Source organism: Rhinatrema bivittatum, chromosome 8 (assembly GCF_901001135.1).
Source record: "Rhinatrema bivittatum chromosome 8, aRhiBiv1.1, whole genome shotgun sequence".
NCBI lineage: Eukaryota > Metazoa > Chordata > Amphibia > Gymnophiona > Rhinatrematidae > Rhinatrema > Rhinatrema bivittatum.
In genome coordinates, this window is record NC_042622.1 from 9,708,920 (window position 1) to 9,736,015 (window position 27,096).

Sequence of the window (27,096 nt, forward strand, 5' to 3'; positions counted from 1 at the left end):
TTCCAAGGCCATTCAACCCTGGAGAAAGGGCTCTTCATACTCTGGACTGCAAACGTGCCCTGGCATTTTATTTAGACCGCATGTCAGCCCACAGGAAATCCACCCAATTATTTGTTTCCTTTGATAACATCAAATTGCGAAATCCAGTGGGAAAACAGACCCTTTTCTCCTGGCTGGCGGACTGTGTCTCCTTCTGCTACCAGCAAGCAGGCATTCCCCTACATGACTGTGTGAAAGCACACTCTGTTAGGGCCGTTGCAACCTCGGTGGCAACTTTCGTTTGGTTCCACTTATTGATATTTGTCAAGCTGCGACCTAGAGTTCTCTCCATACCTTCGCAGCTCATTATTGCTTGGATAAGGCTGGCAGGCAAGATTCCATTTTGGCCAGTCTGTCCTGCGCAACCTATTCTCAGCTTAATACCCAACGTCCTACCGGCAACCAGTTCTGGGTTTTCAGGATGCCCTCTTCCCAAATCCACCCTGTTATTGTGCCCGTTGCATGTCTTTGGGTGCATTTGGTGCTTTGCTCGGGCATCCTCAGCTCGCTATTCACCCGTGTGTGAGGACTACCATCCTGCTTGTCCTGTGAGAAAGCAGAGTTGCTTACCTGTAACAGGTGTTCTCACCTACTGGGCACGCCCAGCATGGCACTAACTCTGCAACCAGCAGGGGGCCCCCTTCAGTCATGTGTATAGTAAAAGTACTTGCAAAATATAAAATAACATCGCAAGCAGACCCAACTCCACGGGGTGGCGGGCAGGTTTCGTGAGGACTAACCTCACAGGACAAGCTTTCTCCTGCTCAGTTTAAGAGAGGGGTTGAAGTTAGTGTTCACAGTTAATCTCATCTTGGCTTGGGTACAGGTCATAGTGAGGGACTGCAGGTGGCATGTTAGGTCAAGTGGCAGGGTCAGTTACACTTTGTCTGTCTGTATCTGCTGGTTGGGAGGCAAAACCCATCCATTTGAACTGATGATCGGTGGTATTCCCAGCAGGTAAGAACCAGTTTTCCTTTTCTATCTTTTTCAATGCTAATGAATGTTCCTTTTGTTATAATGTTCCGGTTTCTGTCTGCTTCAGAGTGTTAAATAAATGTACTAGAAATAATGTTTTATTTCATGTTTTTGCAGTGCTCCCTGGGAGCACCTGCCCCTGCCCATTCTACGCCTTACAGCTGCGAGGTGGTACCGTATTATTTATGTGCACCCTCCCATAGGTGGGGATCCTCACTCGGATCATGAGGCAGGAAACTGGCAGATCGCTGGTTTAAATCAAAGTGGGGGGGAGTTGTTGTTTTTTTTTCTTCCACTCAGCACACTCTTAAGCTGTGGAATTAGTTGTAGGAGATTGTGTTCAAGGCTTCAAGCATAGATGGGTTTTAAAAGGGGTTTGGGGAAAAGTAAAGTCACCACTGATCTCTGGGAGTGAACAATAACGAATGGGTCTACTCTATAGGATCCTCCACCTCCTTCCTCGTCACCCAGATTAGCCACTGCTGGCGAAGGGAAGTTGGGATCGATGAACCTTTTGGTCTGACCCAGTATCTCCCTTCTTATCCACAAGAAATATGCAGGGAACTAATGTCCAAGCCCAGGGGCCTGCATGCAGAGCATTTTTCTGTATGCGGGATCCTAGCCCCTGTTCTTTTGGAAAAACTTGCACACGAGTGCCATCCCCGTGGCCTGGTTTCATTCCTGGGACTATTTTCCTTTTTTAGTGCTAGTGGTAAATATTTGTGTGGTAAGAAGCTGTGAGAGGCAGCACTTGCTCTCATTAACTCTCTGTGGCACAGCTTTCTCAGAGCAGAGAGAGAGAGCCCCTGCCCTGGCTCCTGGGAGCTTTCCTCTGACTTCTGCACAGCAAAGAAGTCTAACCTGATCTGCTGGTTTCTCCTTCCAAACCAGGAAGTTGCTGAGGGAAAAATCTTCCTTTCCTTCACGGGCGAGAAATGTCTGCAGGGCCCTGCGAGAGCGCCAGCTGGGCCCTGCTGCCCCTCTTCGGTGTTCATGGCAGCTCCGGGCTGTGACCCTTCCTGCGCTGGAGATGGAGGTGTTTGTCAGGAAACACATGTCCTTCCTGGACCGCCTCTGGGACCGGCTCTGGCCACACGGGCAGCAAGAGGCCGGAATGAGCCCGAGCCAGAACCAGGACTTGAGCCCAAAAGAAGGCAACATCCCCTTGGCCTCTAAAACCCTCATCGCCCTGTATGACTTCAGGGCTAGGACCAAGGAGGAGCTGAATGTGAGGCAGGGAGAGAGGCTATGCATCATCAGAGAGGAGGGGGATTATGTCTTGGCTTCCAAGAGCTCCCAGAGCTCAGAAGTGGGGCTGGTCCCCACCAGCTATGTAGCGGAGGCCTGGCAGCAGCTCTTCTTCAATGAACCGTAAGTGTTTGACTGTATAAACTCTTTCCCCCCCCTCACTCCCAGCATTTCATTCTGCATTTCTGGATGTGTGGCCCTCACTGTAGGGCTCTTTGGTGGTAGATACATTGTGGTGGGTGGGGAGCTGTATCATTGTGCTCGGGTGTCTGTGTGTATTTAGGAAAGACAAGAGAGTCAATGTGCTGTGACATATGCCCTCCCCCCAATCCCCATACCGGGAATGGGGCTTCCCCTGAGCTTGTGCTGCAGTCTGCTGCACTTGTGTTCTCAAATTATAGTGCTTTGTGCCGACTTCCACATGCAGCTGCAGACAGGCCCAGATTTAAGATGCGGGTGGCACTGTGCAGCTGGAGGGCGTTTTCTGCTAGTTCTCCTCGGTAATCAGAGGTGTAATGAGGCCCCGCAGCCCCCCGTCCCATCTTCCCGATACCATGGCAAGCCACGTGAGGGGCAGAGACACTGCAGGGCCCCATCCTGAGCTTTCTTACTGAAGTTGCTGCCGTAGGGTTAGTGCCTTGGCGGTGGCAGTTCCAGGTGAAGGCTGAATCTGTGTGTGCCGGAGACACTTCTCTGCAAAGAGTCAATTCACACCCCAGGTTTATCTTCCAAGTTGTAGCACTGATTCAGATTTGTCTGGGCCCACAAAGGTGCCTCCATAGGGATAGCGAAGCCCCCTTCCTGCACTGCTTACTCCAAGCTGGCTTAGTGACCTGATCTTATGGTGCCTGGTGATCCTTCAGCGAATTCCCAACTCCAGTGCAAAATGGCACAAGGAGATGTTTCTGCAAAGGCAGGAGAGCTGACACAATTTGCACCAATTTCTGCCTCTGAATTTCCTATTTCTAGAAGAGATTTGATTCAGAAATTGTCTGCTCACCTGTGTCCACTGTCCAGCAGTGCGCTGAATACCGTTTCGCGAGAGATTTTAGCAGTGCCATCTTGTGCTGCATTGTTGTGCTTTGTACTCTTTCTTGATGACTTGGGCTGCTTCCCTTTCAGCTGGTATTTTGATGAAGTCAGTCGCATTGAGGCCGAGACACTTTTATTGTCTTCGTTGAACCAGCCTGGCCTTATCTCATCTCATCCGTCCCAGCCAGACCTACGTGGGCCAGTACTCTCTCTCAGGTAACCCAGACTGTGGATATCTCAGGCCTGCCTGTCTCCCCTGCTTGATTATGCTTTTATCTATCTCTGCATGCAAGGGGCACGTTTTAAAACACCTGCATAATGACAAGATAGCACACCTGCACCTTTGAAAATGACCCACCAAGAGAAATGATCTGCGTGGTTTCTCTTCCAGTACCAGCTCGTACGGCACATGTGCACTAAAAGTGCCTGCCCCAGACTTTTTCGCCTGCGGCAGCCGAGAGAAAAGCAGCACCCAGACTTCTGAAAACGCTTCCCCTCCCGCAGCTCAGAATGCCTCTCTTTAACCTGCTTTCAGCCAGGCCGACCCTCTCTATGGCTGCTGTGTGTAAGTGGCTGTGAACATTGCTCTCACAATGGAGAGATAAAACACGCTCTTGACTTGTCTTTAGAAAAAGTGGGTCAGAATCCCAGTGCTGAGGAGAACCCAGCAGCAGCGAAGGGCACTTTGATTTTTTTTTTATTTTTTTTTGCCCTACCCTCACTTCTAGACATTTGCTGACTCCAGTACCTCTTCTCTCTCTCCTCAATTCTCCTTCTTAGGGACTTACATCTGTTTTCCTGTACTAGGAAGCAATAGTATCCTTTCAGCTGCCAACCATTACTAAAAACTGCTTCCAGAAAGAGCAGAAAGCTGATCCCCCTCCTGTCCTTAAGCCGCTTCTAAATTGCAGACTGGGACGTTGCTTCCAGACTTTGCAATCTGTGACCCTCTGAACAGCTGCTTCTAGAACCTCCACTTGCTCTGCTAATGTTTAGAGGATTTATCCTGCTACAAACAGCTCTGATTTTCCTCAGTTTCCCATTAATAGTGAGTTCATTTCATTCATAAATCTGAAGCAGTTTTAAGGCTGGGTTAGACCTTCCGGCCTACGATGCGGAGTTTGATCATGAATGATTTTGGGTTTCTTGTGATCCCTTCTGCAGTTCGCACTCTGAACAGAGTTACACATTTCTGTATCCAGAGGACAGTCAAAGGTAACTTTTATATCCAGAAGGAGAGGTCCTTTCCTAGTCTGCAGGATCTGCTTGCCTTCTACAAGAAGAACTGGAATTATCTCAAGAGCCCGCTGCAGTATCCCTGTCAGGCAGGTGTGTATGGAGGGGAGGGGAGGGGAGGGGGAGCGATCTCTGTGCACATGCTGTGACCCCGTGGCCTCACTCTCCCTACCAGCCTGTGCCGTTGGGAGTCCTGGAGGACCCTGCAACATCTTAAATTGCTGAACATCAAAAATATTCCATGGATCCAGAGGTGGATGCTGGTGTCATCTTTTAGAAGTCATAACTCAATAGAAAATGAAAATGTCACCGCCACATGTGCGGTGTCGATGAATACCATCAGTTTCACAATTCCCTTTTCACCAACTCTACCTGCACCTTCAGGGATTTGTCCTGGCAATTCCTTCTGGTTCCTCTGGGCTTCTAACGCAATTGGAACAAGTCTCTGTTGAACACTAGCACCATGAGCCATAGAAACATAGAAATGACGGCAGAAGAAGACCAAACGGCCCATCCAGTCTGCCCAGCAAGCTACGCACTTTATCCATTTTTTCCCCTTTTTCTCTCTCCCACCTGTTACTATTGGCTTCCAGTACCCTCCAGCCCTAATTCCCCTCCACCCCACCACCAATTTAGAGAGCAGCGCCGTATCTGCATCCAAGTGAACGTCCAGCTCAATTAGGGGTAGCAACTGCTGTAACAAGCAGGCCACACCCTTACCCAACTCCTTACCCCTTTTTTTTTTTTTTTTGTTTGTTTTTGGTTTTTGGTTTTTTTTTTGGATAGCAGCCCTCCATCCTTCCGCTCCGTGAAGGTGGAACACCAACTGCTGGCCACTGGCATCCCGCTCTGTGAATGCCTCTGTGGCTACTGCCGCTCCGTGCAGTGTTTGAATGCCTCTGTGGCTTCCTTCACAAGCACATGGGCCTTTTCTCCATGCTGGAAGGAGGGCCATTCCCTATCGCCTGCCTAGCTCAGCCATTGCAGCAACAAATTTCGCCAGAGGCCACAGACTAGTAGCCCCTTGGCCAGTCGCAGGATGCCACCAGTACTGGGTTGTGGAATGAGCTACTGCCTATGAGTCCTGGGACCCTTCCCCTGCCCCACAGAGGGCTCAGAATGATGCCCTGGTTAGGTTTGTCCAGGCTGTGACGTTAAAGCTCAATGAGCCTCACCCTCAGTAGTGCAGGAGCTGGTGGCTTTTCACATTATCTCATACAAGAACTCACACTCTCATATTGTGGACTGTGAACCTTCAAACACTCCTCATTGCCTAGGAAAGTAGGAAACTGAGGAAGTACAAATGTAAAAATAAGACCATAATAAACTGTGAAAGAGGAAGGGAATACAGAATGAGAAGGTGGTGGCTTCTGGGAACAGCTGATAAGCTAATGATAAGCTTTGTATATATAATAGAAGTGAGACTATCACGGTGCCTCTGCACAGGTCCACAGAGTGACCGCACCCTAAGTACTGTGTGCAGTTCTGGATGCCCCCTCTCAAACAACTGGAAAATCTGCAGAGGAGGGTAACAAAAATGATAAAGGGGATGGAACGGCTCTCCTATGAAGAACGGGCTCATCAGCTTGCATTAGAGACGACTGCGAGCTTTATAAAATCACCAGTAAGCTTGAACAGGTAACTAGGAAATCGTTATTTACTCTATCAGATGGGAAATCCCCATAAACCTAACAGGTTACAAATAAAAAACAAAAAATAAGGAAGTATTTTTTCAGTCAATAGTTAAGTTGTGGAATTTGATAGGGATGTGCATTGGTTTGAAGCAAATTGAAAATGGTCATTTCAAATAAACCGAATCGCTACCTTTCTGAAAAATCTGAAAATGGGGCTTTTGGTTCACTAAATAGTGCATGCTTTAGCAAACAGTGTGCAGTATTTGCAGAGGAGTTTAAAAAAAACAAAAACGCCACTGTTCCTCCACCCCTACCCCTCACCCTCCATCAAAGCTGAAAGGGGCAGGAGCTTCTTTGTGCTTTATGGTGGTAAAAGAATATGTGCCGACAGTGCCACCTTTAAAAAGGACCCGGCAGGGTAGGAATGATGGGGCATCGCTGCTACCCGTCCAGCCGTGATGTAGTACTTTAGAAGGGGCAAAGGGGGGGGTAACGGGATGATGGGGCATCGCTCCTACCCGTCCAGCCGTGATGTTTAGCACTTTAGAAGGGGCAAGGGGGTAACGGGATGCTGGGGAATGATGGGGCATCGCTCCTGCCCGTCCAGCCGTGATGTAGCACTATAGAAGGGCAAGGGGGTAACGGGATGATGGTGGGCATCGCTCCTGCCCATCCAGCCATGATGTAGCACTATAGAAGGGGCAAGGAGGTAACGGGTGCTGGGGAATGATGGGGCATCGCTCCTGCCCGTCCAGCCGTGATGTAGCACTTTAGAAGGGGCAAGGGGGTAACGGGATGATGGGGCATCGCTCCTGCCCATCCAGCCATGATGTAGCACTATATAGAAGGGGCAAGGGGGTAACGGGTTGCTGGGGAATGATGGGGCATCGCTCCTACCCGTCCAGCCGTGATGTAGCACTTTAGAAGGGCAAGGGGGTAACGGGGTGCTGGGGAATGATGGGGCATCACTCCTGCCGTCCAGCCGTGATGTAGCACTATAGAAGGGGCAAGGGGGTAACGGGGTGCTGGGGAATGATGGGGCATCGCTCCTGCCCGTCCAGCCATGATGTAGCACTATAGAAGGGGCAAGGGGGTAACGGTGGGTGCTGGGGAATGATGGGGCAATCGCTCCTACCCGTCCAGCCGTGATGTAGCACTATAGAAGGGGCAAGGGGGTAACGGGGTGCTGGGGAATGATGGGGCATCGCTCCTGCCCGTCCAGCCATGATGTAGCACTATAGAAGGGGCAGGAGGTAACAGGGTGCTGGGGAATGATGGGGCATCGCTCCTGCCCATCCAGCCGTGATGTAGCACTATAGAAGGAGCAGGAGGTAACAGGGTGCTGGGGAATGATGGGCATCGCTCCTGCCCATCCAGCCATGATGTAGCACTATAGAAGGGGCAAGGGGGTAACGGGATGCTGGGGAATGATGGGGCATCACTCCTGCCTGTCCAGCCATGATGTAGCACTATAGAAGGGGCAAGGGGGTAACGGGATGATGGGCATCGCTCCTGCCCATCCAGCCGTGATGTAGCACTATAGAAGGGGCAAGGGGGTAACGGGATGCTGGGGAATGATGGGGCATCACTCCTGCCTGTCCAGCCATGATGTAGCACTATAGAAGGGGCAAGGGGGTAACGGGATGATGGGGCATCGCTCCTGCCCATCCAGCCATGATGTAGCACTATAGAAGGGGCAAGGGGGTAACGGGGTGCTGGGGAATGATGGGGCATCACTCCTGCCTGTCCAGCCATGATGTAGCACTATAGAAGGGGCAAGGGGGTAACGGGTGCTGGGGAATGATGGGGCATCGCTCCTGCCCATCCAGCCATGATGTAGCACTATAGAAGGGGCAAGGGGGTAACGGGATGATGGGGCATCGCTCCTGCCCATCCAGCCGTGATGTACACTATAGAAGGGGCAAGGGGGTAACGGGATGCTGGGGAATGATGGGGCATCACTCCTGCCTGTCCAGCCATGATGTAGCACTATAGAAGGGGCAAGGGGGTAACGGGATGATGGGGCATCGCTCCTGCCCATCCAGCCATGATGTAGCACTATAGAAGGGGCAAGGGGGTAACGGGGTGCTGGGAATGATGGGGCATCACTCCTGCCTGTCCAGCCGTGATGTAGCACTATAGAAGGGGCAGGAGGTAATAGGGTGCTGGGGAATGATGGGGCATCGCTCCTGCCCATCCAGCCATGATGTAGCACTATAGAAGTGGCAAGGGGGTAACGGGGTGCTGGGGAATGATGGGGCATCGCTCCTGCCCATCCAGCCGTGATGTGTAGCACTATAGAAGGGGTAACGGGGTGCTGGGGAATGATGGGAGAGGGAGGGGGGGTGTTTTCTTTCTTTTGTTTTTTCCTTCTAATGTTTGCTTTGGCAAACAAACCAAACTAAAGTAAAACAGTAAAGAATCGGAATCACACACCCCTTCACCCTCCTGAAATGAAAATCTTGCCTCTGCCCATGCCTAGAATTTACCGGAGGATGTGGTCAGAGCTAATGGCACAGCTGAGTTCAAACTCCACTAATGATTAGGGAAGGAGCAGGAGGGAAGGTGACCCGGACTCGCCACTGTCAGAGACAGGCTGCAGGTCTGAGAGAGTCCCAACACATGTAATGTTATTATAGGCGACTCTTCCTGCACGCAGGACTTCTCAGTGTATTAGCTAATATCACACGCCTCCTGGCTTCCTGCCATCTCCCTCCTCACAGCATCCCCGCCCTGCACTGCAGTGCCCCATTGCCCTCCTCACAGTGTTCCTCTCTGCACTGCAGTGCCCCATTGCCCTCCTCACCAGCTCCCCACCCTGCACTGCAGTGCCTCATCTCCCTCCTCACAAGCTCCCCACCCCGCAGTGCCCTCCTCACAGCTCCCACCCTGCACTGCAGTGCCCCATCTCCCTCCTCACAGTGTTCCTCCCTGCACTGCAGTGCCCCATTCTCCCTCCTCACAGCTCCCCAACCCTGCACTGCAGTGCTTGCATTGCCCTCCTCACAGCTCCCCACCCTGCACTGCAGTGCTCCATTGCCCTCCTCACAGCGTCCCGCCCTGCACTGCAGTGCCCCATTGCCCTCCTCACAGTTCCCCACCCTGCACTGAAGTGCCCCATTCTCCCTCCTCAAATGTTCCTCCCTGCACTGCAGTGCCCCATCTCCCTCCTCACAGTGTTCCTCCCTGCACTGAAGTTGCCCCATCTCCCTCCTCAAATGTCCCTCCCTGCACTGCAGTGCTCCATTGCCCTCCTCACAGCGTCCCCGCCCTGCACTGCAGTGCCCCATTGCCCTCCTCACAGTGTTCTTCTCTGCACTGCAGTGCCCCATTGCCCTCCTCACAGCTCCCCACCCTGCCACTGCAGTGCCTCATCTCCCTCCTCACAGCTCCCCCACCCCGCAGTGCCCTCCTCACAGCTCCCCACCCTGCACTGCAGTGCCCCATCTCCCTCCTCACAGTGTTCCTCCCTGCACTGCAGTGCCCCATCTCCCTCCTCACAGCTCCCCACCCTGCACTGCAGTGCTGCATTGCCCTCCTCACAGCTCCCCACCCTGCACTGCAGTGCTCCATTGCCCTCCTCAACAGCGTCCCGCCCTGCACTGCAGTGCCCCATTGCCCTCCTCACAGTTCCCCCACCCTGCACTGAATGCCCCATCTCCCTCCTCAAATGTTCCTCCCTGCACTGCAGTGCCCCATCTCCCTCCTCACAGTGTTCCTCCCTGCACTGAAGTGCCCCATCTCCCTCCTCAAATGTCCCTCCCTGCACTGCAGTGCTCAATTGCCCTCCTCACAGCGTACCCGCCCTGCACTGCAGTGCCCCATTGCCCTTCCTCACAGTGTTCCTCTCTGCACTGCAGTGCCCCATTGCCCTCCTCACAGCTCCCCACCCTGCCACTGCAGTGCCCCATTCTCCCTCCTCACAGCTCCCCACCCGCAGTGCCCTCCTCACAGCTCCCCAATCCTGCACTGCAGTGCCCCATCTCCCTCCTCACAGCTCCCCACCTGCACTGCAGTGCCCCATCTCCCTCCTCACAGCTCCCCACCTGCACTTGCAGTGCCACATTGCCCTCCTCACAGCTCCCCACCCTGCACTGCAGTGCCTCATTGCCCTCCTCCACAGCTCCCCACCCTGCACTGCAGGGTGGGGAGCACTGCAGTGCAGTGCCCCCACTCCCCTCCTCAAATGTCCCTCCCTGCACTGCAGTGCCCCATCTCTCTCCTCACAGCATCCTGCCCTGCACTGCAGTGCCCCATCGCCCTCCTCACAGCTCCCCGCCCTGCACTGCAGTGCCCCATCCCCCTCCTCACAGCGTCCCGCCCTGCACTGCAGTGTCCCATCTCCCTCCTCAAATGTCCCTCCCTGCACTGCAGTGCCCCATCTCCCTCCTCACAGCATCCTGCCCTGCACTGCAGTGCCCCATCCCCCTCCTCACAGCTCCCCCTCCTGCACTGCAGTGCCCCATCTCCCTCCTCACAGCATCCCGCCTTGCACTGCAGTGCCCCATTGTCCTCCTCACAGCTCCTCGCCCTGCACTGCAGTGCTCCATTGCCCTCCTCACAGCTCCCCACCCTGCACTGCAGTGCCCCATCTCCCTCCTCAAATGTCCCTCCCTGCACTGCAGTGCCCCATCTCTCTCCTCACAGCATCCTGCCCTGCACTGCAGTGCCCCATTGCCCTCCTCACAGCTCCCCCCCCTGCACTGCAGTGCCCCATTTGCCCTCCTCACAGCTCCCCGCCCTGCACTGCAGTGCCCCATTGCCCTCCTTACAGCTCCCATCCTGCACCGCAGTGCCCCATCGCCCTCCTCACAGCTCCCCGCCCTGCACTGCAGTGCCCCATCCCCCTCCTCACAGCTCCCCACCCTCCTGCATTATGCTCCATTCTCTTGTATATAGTAAAAGTGCATGGAACAAATTAATTGATTTAAAATCAGAACTAAATGATTTTCTTTATTTCCTAATGTTTTTGTTCTGGTTTGAAGGACAACACGTCTAATGCAGCCGGACAAAGTGGGTGTTAGTTCTGAAGATCATGTTCCTGAGAGACATTCACATGCCAGAAAGATGGATTGCAATACTGAGAGGCTGGAGCCCCAGGTGTGCACCAAGAGGTTGTGGTACTGATAGGCAAGAGGCACAGAGTGTGCACCAAGAGGTTGTGGTCCTGATAGGCAAGAGCCCCAGGTGTGCACCAAGAGGTTGTGGGTACTGCTAGGCAAGAGGTACAGGTGTGCACCAAGAGGTTTTGGTACTGATAGGCAAGAGCCCCCAGGTGTGCAACCAAGAGGTGTGGTACTGATAGGCAAGATGGTACAGGTGTGCACCAAGAGGTTGTGGTACTGAAGGCAAGAGGCACAGGTGTGCACCAAGAGGTTGTGGTACTGATAGGCAAGAGGCACAGGTGTGCACCAAGAGGTTGTGGTACTGATAGGCAAGAGCCCCAGTGTGCACCAAGAGGTTGTGGTACTGATAGGCCAGAGCGCTACAGGTGTGCACCAAGAGGTTGTGGGTACTGATAGGCAAGCGCCCCAGGTGTGCACCAAGAGGTTGTGGTACTGATAGGCAAGAGCCCCAGGTGTGCACCAAGAGGTTGTGGTACTGATAGGCAAGAGGTACAGGTGTGCACCAAGAGGTTGTGGTACTGATAGGCAAGAGCCCAGGTGTGCACCAATTGCCACCAGACCGGTTGTCGGTACTGATAGGCAAGAGGTACAGGTGTGCACCAAGAGGTTGTGGTACTGATAGGCAGAGCCCCAGGTGTGCACCAAGAGGTTGTGGTACTGATAGGCAAGAGGTACAGGTGTGCACCAAGAGGTTGTGGTACTGATAGGCAAGAGGTACAGGTGTGCACCAAGAGGTTGTGGTACTGATAGGCAAGAGCCCCCAGGTGTGCACCAAGAGGTTGTGGTACTGATAGGCAGAGCCCCAAGGTGTGCACCAAGAGGTTGTGGTACTGATAGCAAGAGGCACAGATGTGCACCAAGAGGTTGTGGTACTGATAGGCAAGAGCCCCAGGTGTGCACCAAGGGTTGTTGGTACTGATAGGCAAGAGGCACAGGTGTGCACCAAGAGGTTGTGGTACTGATAGGCAAGAGCCCCAGGTGTGCACCAGAGGTTGTGGTTCTGATAGGCAAAGAGGTACAGGTGTGCACCAGAGGTTGTGGTACTGATAGGCAAGAGGCACAGGTGTGCAGGAGGGGGGTGGGGGGTGTCACAGCGCTGAGAGACAGGAGCCACAGGTGTACAGCGAGGGGCCACAGCGCTGAGAAACAGGAGCCATGGGTGTACAGTGAGGGCCACAGCGCTGAGAGACGAGAGCCACGGGTGTACAGTGAGGGGCCACAGCGCTGAGAGACAGGAGCCACGGGTGTACAGTGAGGGGCCACAGCGCTGAGAGACAGGAGCCACGGGTGTACAGTGAGGGGCCACAGCGCTGAGAGACAGGAGCCACGGGTGTACAGTGAGGGGCCACAGCGCTGAGAAACAGGAGCCACGGGTGTACAGTGAGGGGCCACAGCGCTGAGAAACAGGAGCCATGGGTATGCAGCGAGGGGCCACAGCGCTGAGAAACAGGAGCCATGGGTATGCAGCGAGGGGCAGTGCTGAGAGCCAGAAGCCATGGTTGGCCGTACAGCAAGAGGCCATAGCGCTGAGAGGCAGGAGCCCTGGGCATGAGGTAAGAGGTCATAGTTCCTAAGATACATGAGCCTTGGGCATGCCATGCAGTGAGGAGCTACAGTGCTGAAAGGCAGGCGTCTTTCGTGTGCAGGAAGGGGCCAACAGTGCCCTAGCTCCCCGCCCTCCTTCACTCTATCCCATTGCCCTCCTCGCAGAAGGCAGGAGCCTGGGAGCTGTGGGACCTCGTGATAACACGACTGGCATGTGGGTGCCCCTGTTCTAATGTGGGCATGTATTACTGCAGGAACTCCTGGACACGGATGCATGGGAACGGCCCCGATCGGATTTCCAGCCCAGAAGAAAGCTGGGAGAAGGTTACTTTGGAGAGGTGTGGGAAGGTTTATGGAAGGGAACATACCCTGTGGCCATAAAGACAATGAAACAAGGTTGTACAGCGATGTATCAAATCAGTCCTGTAGAAAGTGGAGAATTTTGTTCCTGCATGGGACATAGTTTTTGAAATTAGGAGGCATGTCCTGACTGCAGATCCCAAATCTGCTAGAAATACTTCTCGAGTAACCCAGTTTATGCATCAGATCAGAGCAATGTTCAAGGCTCTAATTATAAACAGTCATAAAGCTTGCGTTGTCCACTCAAATCTAAACAGCATCAGGTCTGGGTAATATTTGGGATCTCTGTGTGCTGCAGAACATAAATCTGTATTTGTTAATTGCATCTTCAGTAAGCTCACAGCAATTTATAGAAATATATAATCACCCCCGAATGATCTCTGGCTGCATTAAGATGTGGTGCCTGGGATAGTTGGGTGCCGTAAGAGATGGTCACTTGGTTTTCAAGGGATATGATCTTTGGAGTCAATGCATGCCCTGGGACAAGGTACCTCCTTATTATAGGAGAATCATTGCAGTCAGCAACTTACTATAGGCGTATCGCTGCAATCACCAAGACCTTGTCCTACTACCTCCTTACTATAGGAGTATCACTATAGTCACCAAGACCCTATCTCAACACTTCTTTACTATAGGAGTGTCACTGCAGTCACCAAGACCCTGTCCCAATACTTTCCTACTACAGGAGTATCTCTAGCTGCCAGGGGATATGGTTCCTGGGTTCGGTTCACTGCATGCATGCCTGGAGTTCTGGATGCCACAGGACATGGCCACTGAGGTTTCTGCTCTCGTTGGCTCTGTGGGACTTGGTTCCTGTGGTCATTTGTCCCATAGGGCCTGATACTGCTCAGGCAGGGAGGACTTGCTTATTGTGAGAGTTATTCACTTTTTCATCTGCTTTCTTTCTTTTCTAACAGCTGATGTGAACAAAAGTGACTTTCAGAAAGAGATTCAAGCACTAAAGAGCCTGCGGCATCCTAACCTTATCCAGCTGTTTGCTATATGCACGATTGGAGAACCCATCTACATTGTTACTGACTTATGAAGAAAGGCAATCTCCTCAACTACCTCCAACAGTTAGTACTCTGATAGCTGCACTTATTATACTGTTCTGTTACTATAAAGAAAAGTTCAGTCACCAAGACCCTGGTCCCAACACCTCCCTTACTATCCTGCGTCATCAAGACCCTTCCCCAGTATATACTTACAATAGGAGTATCTCTGCAGTCACCAAGATCCTGTACCAACACCCAATTACTATAGAAGTATCACTGTCGTCACAAAGAAACTGTCTGAATACCTTCTTATTATAGAAGTATCACTACAGTCACCAAGACCCTACCCCAACACCTCCTTAATATAGGAGTATCAGTAGAGTCACCACTCCATTACTAGAGGAGTATCACTGTAGTCACAAAGAAACTGTCTGAATAACTCCTTATTATAGAAGTATCACTTAAGTCACCAAGATCCTGTCCCAACACCTCCTTAATATAAGAGTATCAGTAGAGTCATCAAGACTTAGTATGACAACCCCATTACTGTAGGAGCATCACTGCAGTCCCCAAGACCTTCTCCCATCACCTCCTTACTATAGGAGTATCACTGCAGTCACCATGATCCTGTCCCAGTACCAACTTACTATGAGTATCACTGCAGTCATCAAGATATTCTCCCAATACCGCCTTCTATAGGAGTATCATTACAGTCACCAAGACCCTGTCCCAACTTCCCAGTACTAGAGGATTATCACTGCAGTCATAAAAACCCTGTCCCAGAAACATTGCAGTCAGCAACTTACTATAGGCGTATCACTGCAATCACCAAGACCTTGTCCTACTACCTCCTTACTACAGGAGTATCACTATAGTCACAAGACCCTTTCTCAACACCTCTTTACTATAGGAGTGTCACTGCAGTCAGCAAGACCCTGTCCCAATACCTTCCTACTACAGGAGTATCACTGCAGTCAGCAAGACGTTGTCCCAGTACCTTCTTACTATAAGAATATCACTACAGTCACCAAGACCCTGTCCAAACACCCCATTACTATAGGAGTATCACTGCACTCACCAAGACCCTGGCCCAATACCTCCTTTCAAGAGGAGTAACACTACCGTCAACAAGACCTAGTACCAACACCTCATTACTATAGGAATATCACTATAGTCAGCAAGACCCTATCTCAACACCTCTTTACTATAGGACTGTCACTGCAGTCACCAGACCCTGTCCAGTACCCTCCATACTATAGAAGTATAACTGCAGTCAGCAAGACCCCTGTCCAGTACCACTCCATACTATAGGAGTATCACTGAAGTCATCAAGACCCGTTCCAACTTCCCATACTAGAGGAGTATTTACTGCAGTCTTCAAGGCCCTGTCTCAATACCTCTTTACTGTACGACTGTCACTTGCAGTCATCAAGACCCTGTCCAGTATCTCCTTACTAGAGGAGTATCACTGCAGTCACCAAGATCCTGACCCAGATCCTCCTTAATAGGAGTATTATTGAATTCACCAAGCCCCTGTCCATGAACCCTTCTTATGAAAGCAGTATCTCTGCAGTCACCAAGACACTGTGCCAACACCCCATTACTATAGATGTATCATTAGAACATAAGAAATTGCCATACTGGGTCAGACCAAGGGTCCATCAAGCCCAGCATCCTGTTTCCAACAGAGGCCAAACCAGGCCACAAGAACCTGGCAAGTACTCAAACACTAGAAGATCCTGTGCTACTGATGCCAGTAATAGCAGAGGCCATTCCCTAAGTAAATTTGATAGTAGCAGTTAATGGACTTCTCCTTTCAAGAACTTATCCAAACCTTTTTTAAACCCAGCTACACTAACTGCACTAACCACATCCTCTGGCAACAAATTCCAGAGTGTAACTGTATGTCAAGTGAAAAAGAATTTTCTCCGATTAGTCTTAAATGTGCTACTTGCTAACCTTCATTGTAGGTCACCAAGACCCTGTCCTATTATCTCCTTACTATAGGAGAATCACTCAGTTACTTTTACAGTACCCCTTTACTATTAGACTTTTTTCATTTTGTTTTTTGTTTCATTTTTCACATTTCAAGTTTTGTTTGAAATGACAAAACAATTAGAAAACTAAATTTAAAAAATGAATTAAAAAAATAAAAATTTGTCAGGCATCACAAAAAAAAAAATAATTCTCCTAATCCTTCCCAGCTGGCCCCAAGCCCTCTTACTGCAATGATGTCTTCATGTTGTTGTAAATCTTCACAGGACAGGAGCAATCTCCAGTCGCTGCTGCCCTGCTGCAGCCATCATTGCAGATGTCTCCTGTAGATGAAGCTGGAACCATTTTATATTTCTTCTATACAAAATGCAATCAACCACTATCTTCCGGCATCATTTGCAAAAGTGACTGCAGTGGGACAGGCGTGCGCCATCAAGATTTAAAACCATGTAATTGTTAACCATACTTAGGATGTATCTGCTGTGAATCTGATTATGTAAAGCCTTGCACGCACAAAAATGGCCACATACATGCGTAAGTGGCCTGAGTGGGAGCTACGCGAATTGTAAACAGTCGGGAAGGGCGCATGTACATCGAAGTACGCATGACCAGAAAAAGTAGACGGAAAAGGGCATGCTGGAAGTGACAGATGTAACTCCAAATTTTCCTCAGCCAGCACACACATGTTGCATGCAGCACTTTTCTGCAGCTCCTTGTTAGGCACAGGAGTCTGGTGAACATGAATGAGAGAGAGAGAGAAGCTGATTTGTACCCTCACTGCAGCCTCTGCTAGCTGCATTGTACACATCAACTCCTTTTCATCACTTATAAAGTCTAAAACTCTTTAAGAATGTCAATTTTACAATGGATACCTCTGAACATGTCTGTAACACACCCCCCCAAACCCCAACCCAATTCCTGAAAACTAACCCCGAATCAAAGCTCCCCCTTACAACGGTCTATATGTAGAGTATCAGACTGAGCCCTATAAAGAGGGTTTCTCTCGTTCATCAGACTCCTGCCCAGCAGGGAGCTGTAGCAAACTGCCATGTGTAGAGCTGCACACACGCAGAGTATTTTGTAACCTGGGTGCTTAGGGTATTTTTGTGCATGGTGAGATCTGTGCATTTATGGGTGCACACATGGCCCTTTTAAAATCTACCTTTAGTGTTTAAGATTTACTCAGTCATGGTTGGTCTTCTGCCGATTTCTTTCTTGAAGGGAACTGATGGCCTTTTGATAGATTATTAAGAGTGATCAATACTTCATTAGAATCCAGTCTTTTCCTTGATTCCTTTAAGAAGGATATACTCTGTCAGTTGATGAAAAAACCCATCTTGACCTCATGTCCTTGGCTAATTACTGACCTGTGGCATCCTTGTCTTTCTTGAGGAAAATTTTAGAAAAGGTTGTTCTGGATGATTGCCCATTTGGCTGTAGGGAATTCCATAGCAATGAGATTTAACTTTTTATTGGCAAAATGCACTTTAAGATTATACAGTTACAACAACATGAAATTCGGTCAGCATTTATAACATTATCACCCAACACTTCCAAACCAAAAAGGAAGGAAGAAGAAAGTAAACACATGAGAGAGCATTATGTGAAGGCAGAAATGGAACTGTCCTCAACTGACATAAATTACATAAGAACATAAGAACATAAGAAAATGCCATACTGGGTCAGACCAAGGGTCCATCAAGCCCAGCATCCTGTTTCCAACAGTGGCCAATTAAGGCCATAAGAACCTGGCAAGTACCCAAAAACTAAGTCTATTCCATGTTACCATTGCTAATGGAGGTGGCTATTCTCTAAGTGAACTTAATAGCAGGTAATGGGCTTCTCCTCCAAGAACTTATCCAATCCCTTTTTAAACACAGCTATACTAACTGCACTAACCACATCCTCTGGCAACAAATTCCAGAGTTTAATTGTGCGTTGCGTAAAAAAGAACTTTCTCCGATTAGTTTTAAATGTGCCCCATGCTAACTTCATGGAGTGCCCCCTAGTCTTTCTACTATCCGAAAGAGTAAATAACCGATTCACATCTACCCGTTCTAGACCTCTCATGATTTTAAACATCTCTATCATATCCCCCTTCAGTCGTCTCTTCTCCAAGCTGAAAAGTCCTAACCTCTTTAGTCTTTCCTCGTAGGGAAGTTGTTCCATTCCCCTTATCATTTTGGTAGCCCTTCTCTGTACCTTCTCCATCGCAATTATATCTTTTTTGAGATGCGGCGACCAGAATTGTACACAGTATTCAAGGTGCGGTCTCACCATGGAGTGATACAGAGGCATTATGATATTTTCCGTTTTATTTACCATTCCCTTTCTAATAATTCCCAACATTCTGTTTGCTTTTTTGACTGCCGCAGCACACTGAACCGATGATTTCAATGTGTTATCCACTATGACACCTAGATCTCTTTCTTGGGTTGTAGCACCTAATATGGAACACAACATTGTGTAATTATAGCATGGGTTATTTTTCCCTATATGCATCACCTTGCACTTATCCACATTAAATTTCATCTGCCATTTGGATGCCCAATTTTCCAGTCTCACAAGGTCTTCCTGCAATTTATCACAATCTGCTTGTGATTTAACTACTCTGAACAATTTTGTGTCATCTGCAAATTTGATTATCTCACTCGTCGTATTTCTTTCCAGATCATTTATAAATATATTGAACAGTAAGGGTCCCAATACAGATCCCTGAGGCACTCCACAGTCCACTCCCTTCCACTGAGAAAATTGTCCATTTAATCCTACTCTCTGTTTCCTGTCTTTTAGCCAGTTTGCAATCCACGAAAGGACATCGCCACCTATCCCATGACTTTTTACTTTTCCTAGAAGCCTCTCATGAGGAACTTTGTCAAACGCCTTCTGAAAATCCAAGTATACTACATCTACCAGTTCACCTTTATCCACATGTTTATTAACTCCTTCAAAAAAGTGAAGCAGATTTGTGAGGCAAGACTTGCCTTGGGTAAAGCCATGCTGACTTTGTTCCATTAAACCATGTCTTTCTATATGTTCTGTGATTTTGATGTTTAGAACACTTTCCACTATTTTTCCTGGCACTGAAGTCAGGCTAACCGGTCTGTAGTTTCTCGGATCGCCCCTGGAGCCCTTTTTAAATATTGGGGTTACATTTTCTATCCTCCAGTATTCAGGTACAATGGATGATTTTAATGATAGGTTACAAATTTTTACTAATAGGTCTGAAATTTCATTTTTTAGTTCCTTCAGAACTCTGGGGTGTATACCATCTGGTCCAGGTGATTTACTACTCTTCAGTTTGTCAATCAGGCCTACCACATCTTCTAGGTTCACCGTGATTTGATTCAGTCCATCTGAATCATTACCCATGAAAACCTTCTCCATTACGGGTACCTCCGTAACATCCTCTTCAGTAAACACCGAAGCAAAGAAATCATTTAATCTTTCCGCGATGGCCTTATCTTCTCTAAGTGCCCCTTTAACCCCTCGATCATCTAACGGTCCAACTGACTCCCTCACAGGTTTTCTGCTTTGGATATATTTAAAAATGTTTTTACTGTGAGTTTTTGACTCTACAGCCAACTTCTTTTCAAATTCTCTCTTAGCCTGTCTTATCAATGTCTTACATTTAACTTGCCAACGTTTATGCTTTATCCTATTTTCTTCTGTTGGATCCTTCTTCCAATTTTTGAATGAAAATCTTTTGGCTAAAATAGCTTCTTTCACCTCCCCTTTTAACCATGCTGTAAAATCGTTTTGCCTTCTTTCCACCTTTCTTAATGTGTGGAATACATCTGGACTGTGCTTCTAGAATGGTATTTTTTAACAATGACCATGCCTCTTTGACATTTTTTGCTTTTGTAGCTGCTCCTTTCAGTTTTTTTCTAACAATTTTTCTCATTTTATCAAAGTTTCCCTTTTGAAAGTTTAGCACGAGAGCCCTGGATTTGCACACTGTTCCTCTTCCAGTCATTAAATCAAATTTGATCATATTATGATCACTATTGCCAAGCGGCCCCACCACCGTTACCTCTCTCACCAAGTCCTGTGCTCCACTGAGAATTAGATCTAAAATTGCTCCCTCTCTCGTCGGTTCCTGAACCAATTGCTCCATAAAGCTATCATTTATTCCATCCAGGAACGTTATCTCTCTAGCGTGTCCCGATGATACATTTACCCAGTCAATATTGGGGTAATTGAAGTCTCCCATTATTACTGCACTACCAATTTGCTGAGCAGAAATAACCAATACTATAAAATAACTGGGTTTGATATACATGCAGAACATACTTTAAATCTATGGACACATTATTTATTTATTTATTTATTTATTTAATCGTTTTATATAGCAGCGTTCATTGGGGATATCACATCGGTTTAATTAAACGTGAAACTACGCTTGGGTAGCGCTTGACAGAGAACGTGAAAAATGAATATACTAAACCAAGAGGATTCAGGGAAGCCAAGCCGTCTCATCATTGCAATAGTTTCCGATATTCCTCGGGCAAGGGAATTATAAAAGGGGCCAAATCTGATGAAAGATAGGATAATCCATAGAAGATCTTGGAAGAGCCTTGTGATATTCAATATGGACCCTATCAACCATCCGGGCTTTCCAATCTGAGAACATAGTGGCCAAATGTTTTAACCAATTGAACAAGATACATTTCATAGCCAAGAGAAACCTATGAAATTTCCCAATTAATATACGTTTGTCCAAATTATCTAAAATGCAAAACTCAAAAAAGAAAACCACCCCTTTAACTCTTCTAAAACCCAAATACTAAATAATACTTTTCCAAAAAATGTGTATTTTGGGGCAATCCCACAAACAATGTAAAAGAGTACATTTGAGGCAAACATCTGATGTAATTAAACCCTTCTGTTTAATCTTTGTAGGTGAAGCAATAATTGTTTGCAAAATCTGGTAGTGCAGGTCCTGGAGATCAACACTAAGAGACATTTTCTTAAGTGAGAGAGTACACACAACCAAATCATCAGTAGTAAAATTCACATTACAATCCTGTTTCCAAACATGAGCAAGAATTGTCAATATATGTATAAGCAATTTATATAATTGTGAAATAGGGATCTTCTGGTGCTCAACCAATTCTAAAAAAGAATTACATTTAGCAGAAACATGAAGAAAATCCAGTTGAGAAAAGATTGGAGAAAGCTGCATTCTGTTGCATGAATTTCCAGGCTAGCCGAGCAGAAATAACCAATACTATAAAATAACTGGGTTTGATATACATGCAAAACATACTTTAAATCTATGGACACGTTATTTATTTATTTATTTACTTACTTATTTATTTGATCGTTTTATATAGCGACGTTCATTGGGGATATCACATCGGTTTACATTAAACGTGAAACTACGCTTGGGTAGCGCTTGACAGAGAACGTGAAAAATAAATATACTAAACCTAGAACAAGGGATATATGCAGAACTATATATATTAATTACCAGATAACTAAAGCGAAGGTTACCTATTAGTTACAAAATAACTAAAATGAAATTACATGGTACAGAATTAATGAATTATAGAGTACAGAAATGATGACTTTGGATCAATGCAGCTTAGCAATGAGAGATCTATATCAACAAAATGCTGAGAGCCAACCAACCAATGAGTCACAAGACTTAATAAAAATTAAAATTAGGAAAATGTAATCCACCATCCAAATTAGGAAGCATTAGTCTTTTAAGGCTCAACCTGGATTTCTTCCTCTTCCAAAGGAAACAAGAATACAACCTGTTAAGTGAGATGATAACCTTAGATCGTAAAAGTATAGGAAGCAAAAGAGAATATTTATTTATTTAATTTATTTATTTAGACATTTTATATACCATCATTTCATGTAAAGATGAAAACGGCTTACAAATGTAACATTCATAGCTCTAAATCAACAAATAATAATGACGGGTTACAGAGGTCGTATTCACAAACAGGCATTGATATCTATCAAATCAGATTTTCCAACACATATTAACTAAAGATCTAGGACATAAAGTAACATAATTTAACAAATGTCATACGTTGGATTGAGTTTCTTACATTCTCTCGTTAAATATATGTCTCATGCAAAACGTCCTGAGCAGAAAGAGGAGGATTTCATTTCTCTGAATGAAGGAAATCTCCCCCTCCAAGAAAGGACCGGCTGGGTGCAATGCTTTGTATCCCTTCCACTTTTCTTTCAGAAAGTTTTCAAAATCAATATTATTATGCAAGCACAAGGGAATTCTCCAGAACGTATCCCCATCTGCAGCTCTACCCATTTCTACACTGCAGCTAACCAAGCAGAATCAGATACCACCAAAGGCTCAGTCTTGACCTTACTGACTTTTGGCAACAAGATTTCAGAAATCAAAATAGTCAGTTTGAGATCTGGATCCATGTGCCCTTGAAAAATGGGTAAAATCCTTATGGGTAGGATTCAGATGCCTCTAGACATGCACAACCCCCAGCAGTTTCTGCGTTAGATTGTCAGAAGCATCGAAATTTGGGTCTGCTCCACATTTAAAGTCACCAGCAAAAATAAAGGGTTGGAGAGTGCAGTTATAAAATCAGTCATTAAAGAATGAGCATCGCTGTTAATAGCAAGTTTATTGTATATTGTGTACAATTCTGGTCGCCGCATCTCAAAAAAGATATAATTGCGATGGAGAAGTTACAGAGAAGGGCAACCAAAATGATAAAGGGGATGGAACAGCTCCCCTATGAGGAAAGACTAAAGAGGTTAGGGCTGTTCAGCTTGGAGAAGAGACGGCTGAGGGGGGCTATGATAGAGGTGTTTAAAATTATGAGAGGTCTAGAACGGGTAAATATGAATTGGTTATTTACTCTTTCGGATAATAGAAAGACTAGGGGGCACTCCATGAAGTTAGCATGGGGCACATTTAAACTAATCGGAGAAAGTTCTTTTTTACTCAACGCACAATTAAACTCTGGAATTTGTTGCCAGAGGATGTGGTTAGTGCAGTTAGTATAGCTGTGTTTAAAAAAGGATTTATAAGTTCTTGGAGGAGAAGTCCATTACCTGCTATTAAGTTCACTTAGAGAATAGCCACTGCCATTAGCAATGATACCATGGAATAGACTTAGTGTTTGGGTAATTGCCAGGTTCTTATGGCCTGGATTGGCCTCTGTTGGAAACAGGATGCTGGGCTTGATGGACCCTTGGTCTGACCCAGTATGGCAGGTTCTTATGTTCTCTCCCAGGGACTATTACGAACCTCCCCTCGAAGTCTGAAGTACTTCTATCTGATTGGAAAGCCCACTCTTATGTACCGTATTAATATCGCAGCGGCACACTTTCCTGTAGCATCAGAGGAAAAACCTTGGGAAACCCACTAGTGCTTCAGCTTATTTTGTTCAATGCCTGGAACAGGAGTTTCTTGCAGAGATTAATACACCTGCCCCATTCCAAGTAATATAATTAAGGTGGCTCAACAACCTTCTACCAGAATTGAGATTTTAGCAGCCCAAGCAGTCGTTAAGCGAAGGTGAAAGATAAATGAGAGAGAAATATGAGCCCATAGGCAATAATCCACAGACTCCCTTCATTCCCACCTTCCCCAAACCCCCCAAAACGTGCAGCCCAAAGCAATCCTGAGCACAGTGCAAGGACGCAGATGAAAGGAACTATAACATTATTTCCTAATCTGGAAGGAGAATGGGGGTGACCCTACCTTAATACAGAAGGAAAACTGAGTCCAGGACAAACTCTCCGTCCCTAACCCGGCGTGTCCTCTAGAAGACTCCAGATAGATAGATGTGACCTGGTGTGCCACTCTGATTAATTGGAAGGGCTGTACCCCAAGTCGAGTTAAACTAAGTTTCTGACAACGCAAGGAACGCTGTTCCCGTCTTACAGACAACAAGCCAGAGCAGGTGATAATACAGCATTCAGAGCAGATGGCAAGTAATCTAGGGGTTAGAGCAGGAGGCACACCAGGGCTTAGAGCCCACTGCCCCTCCTCATGACCTTAGGCAAGTTCTCTTCAGCCTCCATTGCCTCAAGTACAAACTTAGGCTCTGATCTAAAGGCTTTTCCGCGTCCATGGGAAAACTGCTTAGTACATGAGGGGCAGGGCAATACCCTGCAGTGCCTGAATGTAATCCACTTCCCAGTGGCAAAATTAAATACATAAGTAAAACGCCCCAAATTGCATAAATCCGCATCGGCAGACCAATCAGTTTTACTCTAAAGATCGCTCCAGACATTCCTCCTCCAGGACAGATCACAGAATATTGCACGGGCTCGGGTCCTAACCTGTCCGATTGAGCCCCATTGCTACAATCTCTAGCTGCCCAGCCAACTGGGACTGTAATAAGTGACCAGGCTGATAATCTGGTCCCGTTCCATTTACAGCCCTGAAGGTCATGCGTAAAGCCTTGGAAGCTGCCCAGGTAAGCAGTGCAAGTTCTTCAGAGCAGGGGAGACAGGATCTCCTCGCCCAGCCCGAATCTCTCACTGCTGCCCTTTTCACACCCAGGGGAACCTGCAGTAATCAAGCCAGGATATCAGGGTGGCATGCAAAATCCCGTGCACTGAAGAACTGCTGAAAACCCCAAGTTAACCACATTCGCCACCTGATGATCCTACTGTTAAATAATCCTAAATCTAGGTCTACACCTACGTTCCTCACATGAGTTCTAGATGGGATATTACCAACTGGCCACGATAGCCTACAACTTGCACTCTGAACCCACGAGGTCTCGGTCTTTTAATTTCAGTCTATTCTGATTTGCATTCTAGGTACTGAAGGGAAAATGCTCTCCACGCTCCACCTCATGCACATTGCCTGCCAGGTGGCAGAGGGCATGGCGTATCTGGCAGAGAAGCACGTGGTCCACCGTGACTTGGCAGCAAGGAACATCTTAGTGGGGGACAACCTTATGTGCAAAATAGCTGACTTCGGCTTAGCAAGACTCCTTAAGGTCACTCCAGTTTTTTTTTCTCTCATTCCTCTCCTATCACTGCCCCAGTCCCAACTCTTCCAAATCTGTCTGTCTGATGTCTGCTTTTTCTCCTCTTCTCTCTGCCATTACCTAGGCACAGATTTGGGCACCAGCAACACAGGCAATTGCTTAGGGTGGCAAATTTTAAAAGCATCAAATATCCAGATCAAAAAGCATTGCAACCGTGCCAAAGGGGGAGCCTTCTCCCTCCGTTCACTGCCATAGCACTCGAGAGGGATCTGCGGGGTCAGCAAGGTCTTAAACCCGGCTCTGCCCTAACCAGAGGTCTGAGGACGAGTGAGCTTCTCCTATCTGGGAAACACAGAGCCCACATTTCAGCCTTTCTGCTCCCACTCTTCTTCCATCTAGCATGAAAAATAAGACGATGCAGGAAATCCCTGTCATTTTAATGCTGCTTGGGGCAGGGATGGATTTAGGATTTTTCCTCCCCTCGGCACTTTTGGTGTTTATAAACCCCCACCCCTCCTGTGAGGTCTGCTTATTTCTTCAGCCCTCTTTTTCACGATTTTCACATTTTACTCCCTCGATGCTTCGTCACTTTCCAGGACGAGATTTACTCTCCGAGCTCCAACACAAAAATCCCAGTGAAGTGGACGGCCCCGGAAGCAGCCACCCATCAGCGATACTCCTTGAAGTCGGATGTCTGGTCCTACGGCATCGTGCTCTACGAGGTCTTCACGTACGGAGAACAGCCCTACAGCCGTGAGTCTTCAGGCCTCCTCTCCTTGGCCCCGGAAAGCTGGGGCCGGATCGTTCACTAACGTGCGCTCCATTCTCAGCTGCTGCCGCACCATTCGGGGACAGCCCTGGGATGATGTCTTAAGTTAAAATTAGGCTGGCACCTCACTCTGTGTCTGTGCTAAGGTTTGCAAAGTATGGAAATGATTTACATAAGAAACCGACCATGTATGAACTCTGCTGTATTACTGATATTCCCCATGAAAAATATAAGAAATGAAATGTTAGGACACGAAAGGAAGGGCACTGAGGAGTAAGATTAAAAGGTATAGCAACAGAACCAAGACAGATTTAGGGTTTTTAGGGGGTTTTTTCCCCTTTTGTTTCATTGGTGCGCGTGTGTTTGTTGATTTTTCTTGGGTGCTCTTGACAGCTCACAGTAAACGCTGGCTGCCAGTTCCACCTTCTACACCTATTAAACTTCAAAGCAGACCCTCCCCTGGGCATGGTTCCATCTCCCACACCCTCCTCCTCCACTTTACCTCAACTGTACTGTCTGAAGGGGAAAGCAGCGATCCCCCGTCGCTCCTGTCCTGTCAAGGCAGATTTTCAAAATGGCGCCTGTTGACCTGAGGCTGGCACTGATGGAGCGGCAGCGACGGGCGATCACGCCTGCCCCCATTTGTGTGGGTGGAGGGAGATGGTAGCAAGCTGGGAGGGGCATATTTAATAGGCAGGGAGAGGGGGTTCACTATTGGAAATGAAACAAAAGAAAAACAAACACAGTTTCATTCATTTTTCTTTTGTTTTGTTCTCAGAATGAAAGAAAGGGAAAGCCCATGCAGATAACTTGGGGACTTCTTTAATCCATGTTCCTGTTCTCTGTCATGGCAGGGATGACCAACCGAGAAGTCCTGGAGCAGCTCAGTCATGGCTACCGTTTGCCACGCCCCAGGATGTGTCCTGCAGACGTTTACCAGATCATGTTGAGCTGCTGGAGAGACCAGGAGGAGATGCGGCCTCCCTTCCAGAATCTGAGGGACAAGCTCAGCTCCATCAATAGAAAACTGAATCAGATGAAGAGGTGAAGGAAAGATAAGGGAGCATCACCCAAAGGTGCCATCAGGAGGCGCCACTGAGCTGCCAGAGAAAGCTCAGCCCATTGAGCTCCTGTGCGCCAGGGGAAACCCACACGCCATCTTCTGGAAGCACTGCTTATAATGAGCCAATGAACCTCTGT

The 27,096-nt window shown here is 47.8% G+C and overlaps 1 protein-coding gene across 1 annotated transcript; it reads left to right on the plus strand.

Annotated features, from left to right (window-relative positions):
- Nucleotides 1–1,909: 1,909 nt before the first annotated feature.
- LOC115097772 (tyrosine-protein kinase Srms-like) lies at nt 1,910–26,967 on the plus strand. The gene is given in 9 exon segments (XM_029613801.1): nt 1,910–2,385; nt 3,385–3,454; nt 3,456–3,510; nt 4,459–4,625; nt 13,090–13,231; nt 14,113–14,271; nt 24,955–25,136; nt 25,724–25,880; nt 26,751–26,967. Coding segments are annotated over 9 exon segments (1,467 nt in total). The 5' UTR covers nt 1,910–2,044; the 3' UTR covers nt 26,945–26,967.
- Nucleotides 26,968–27,096: the final 129 nt, after the last annotated feature.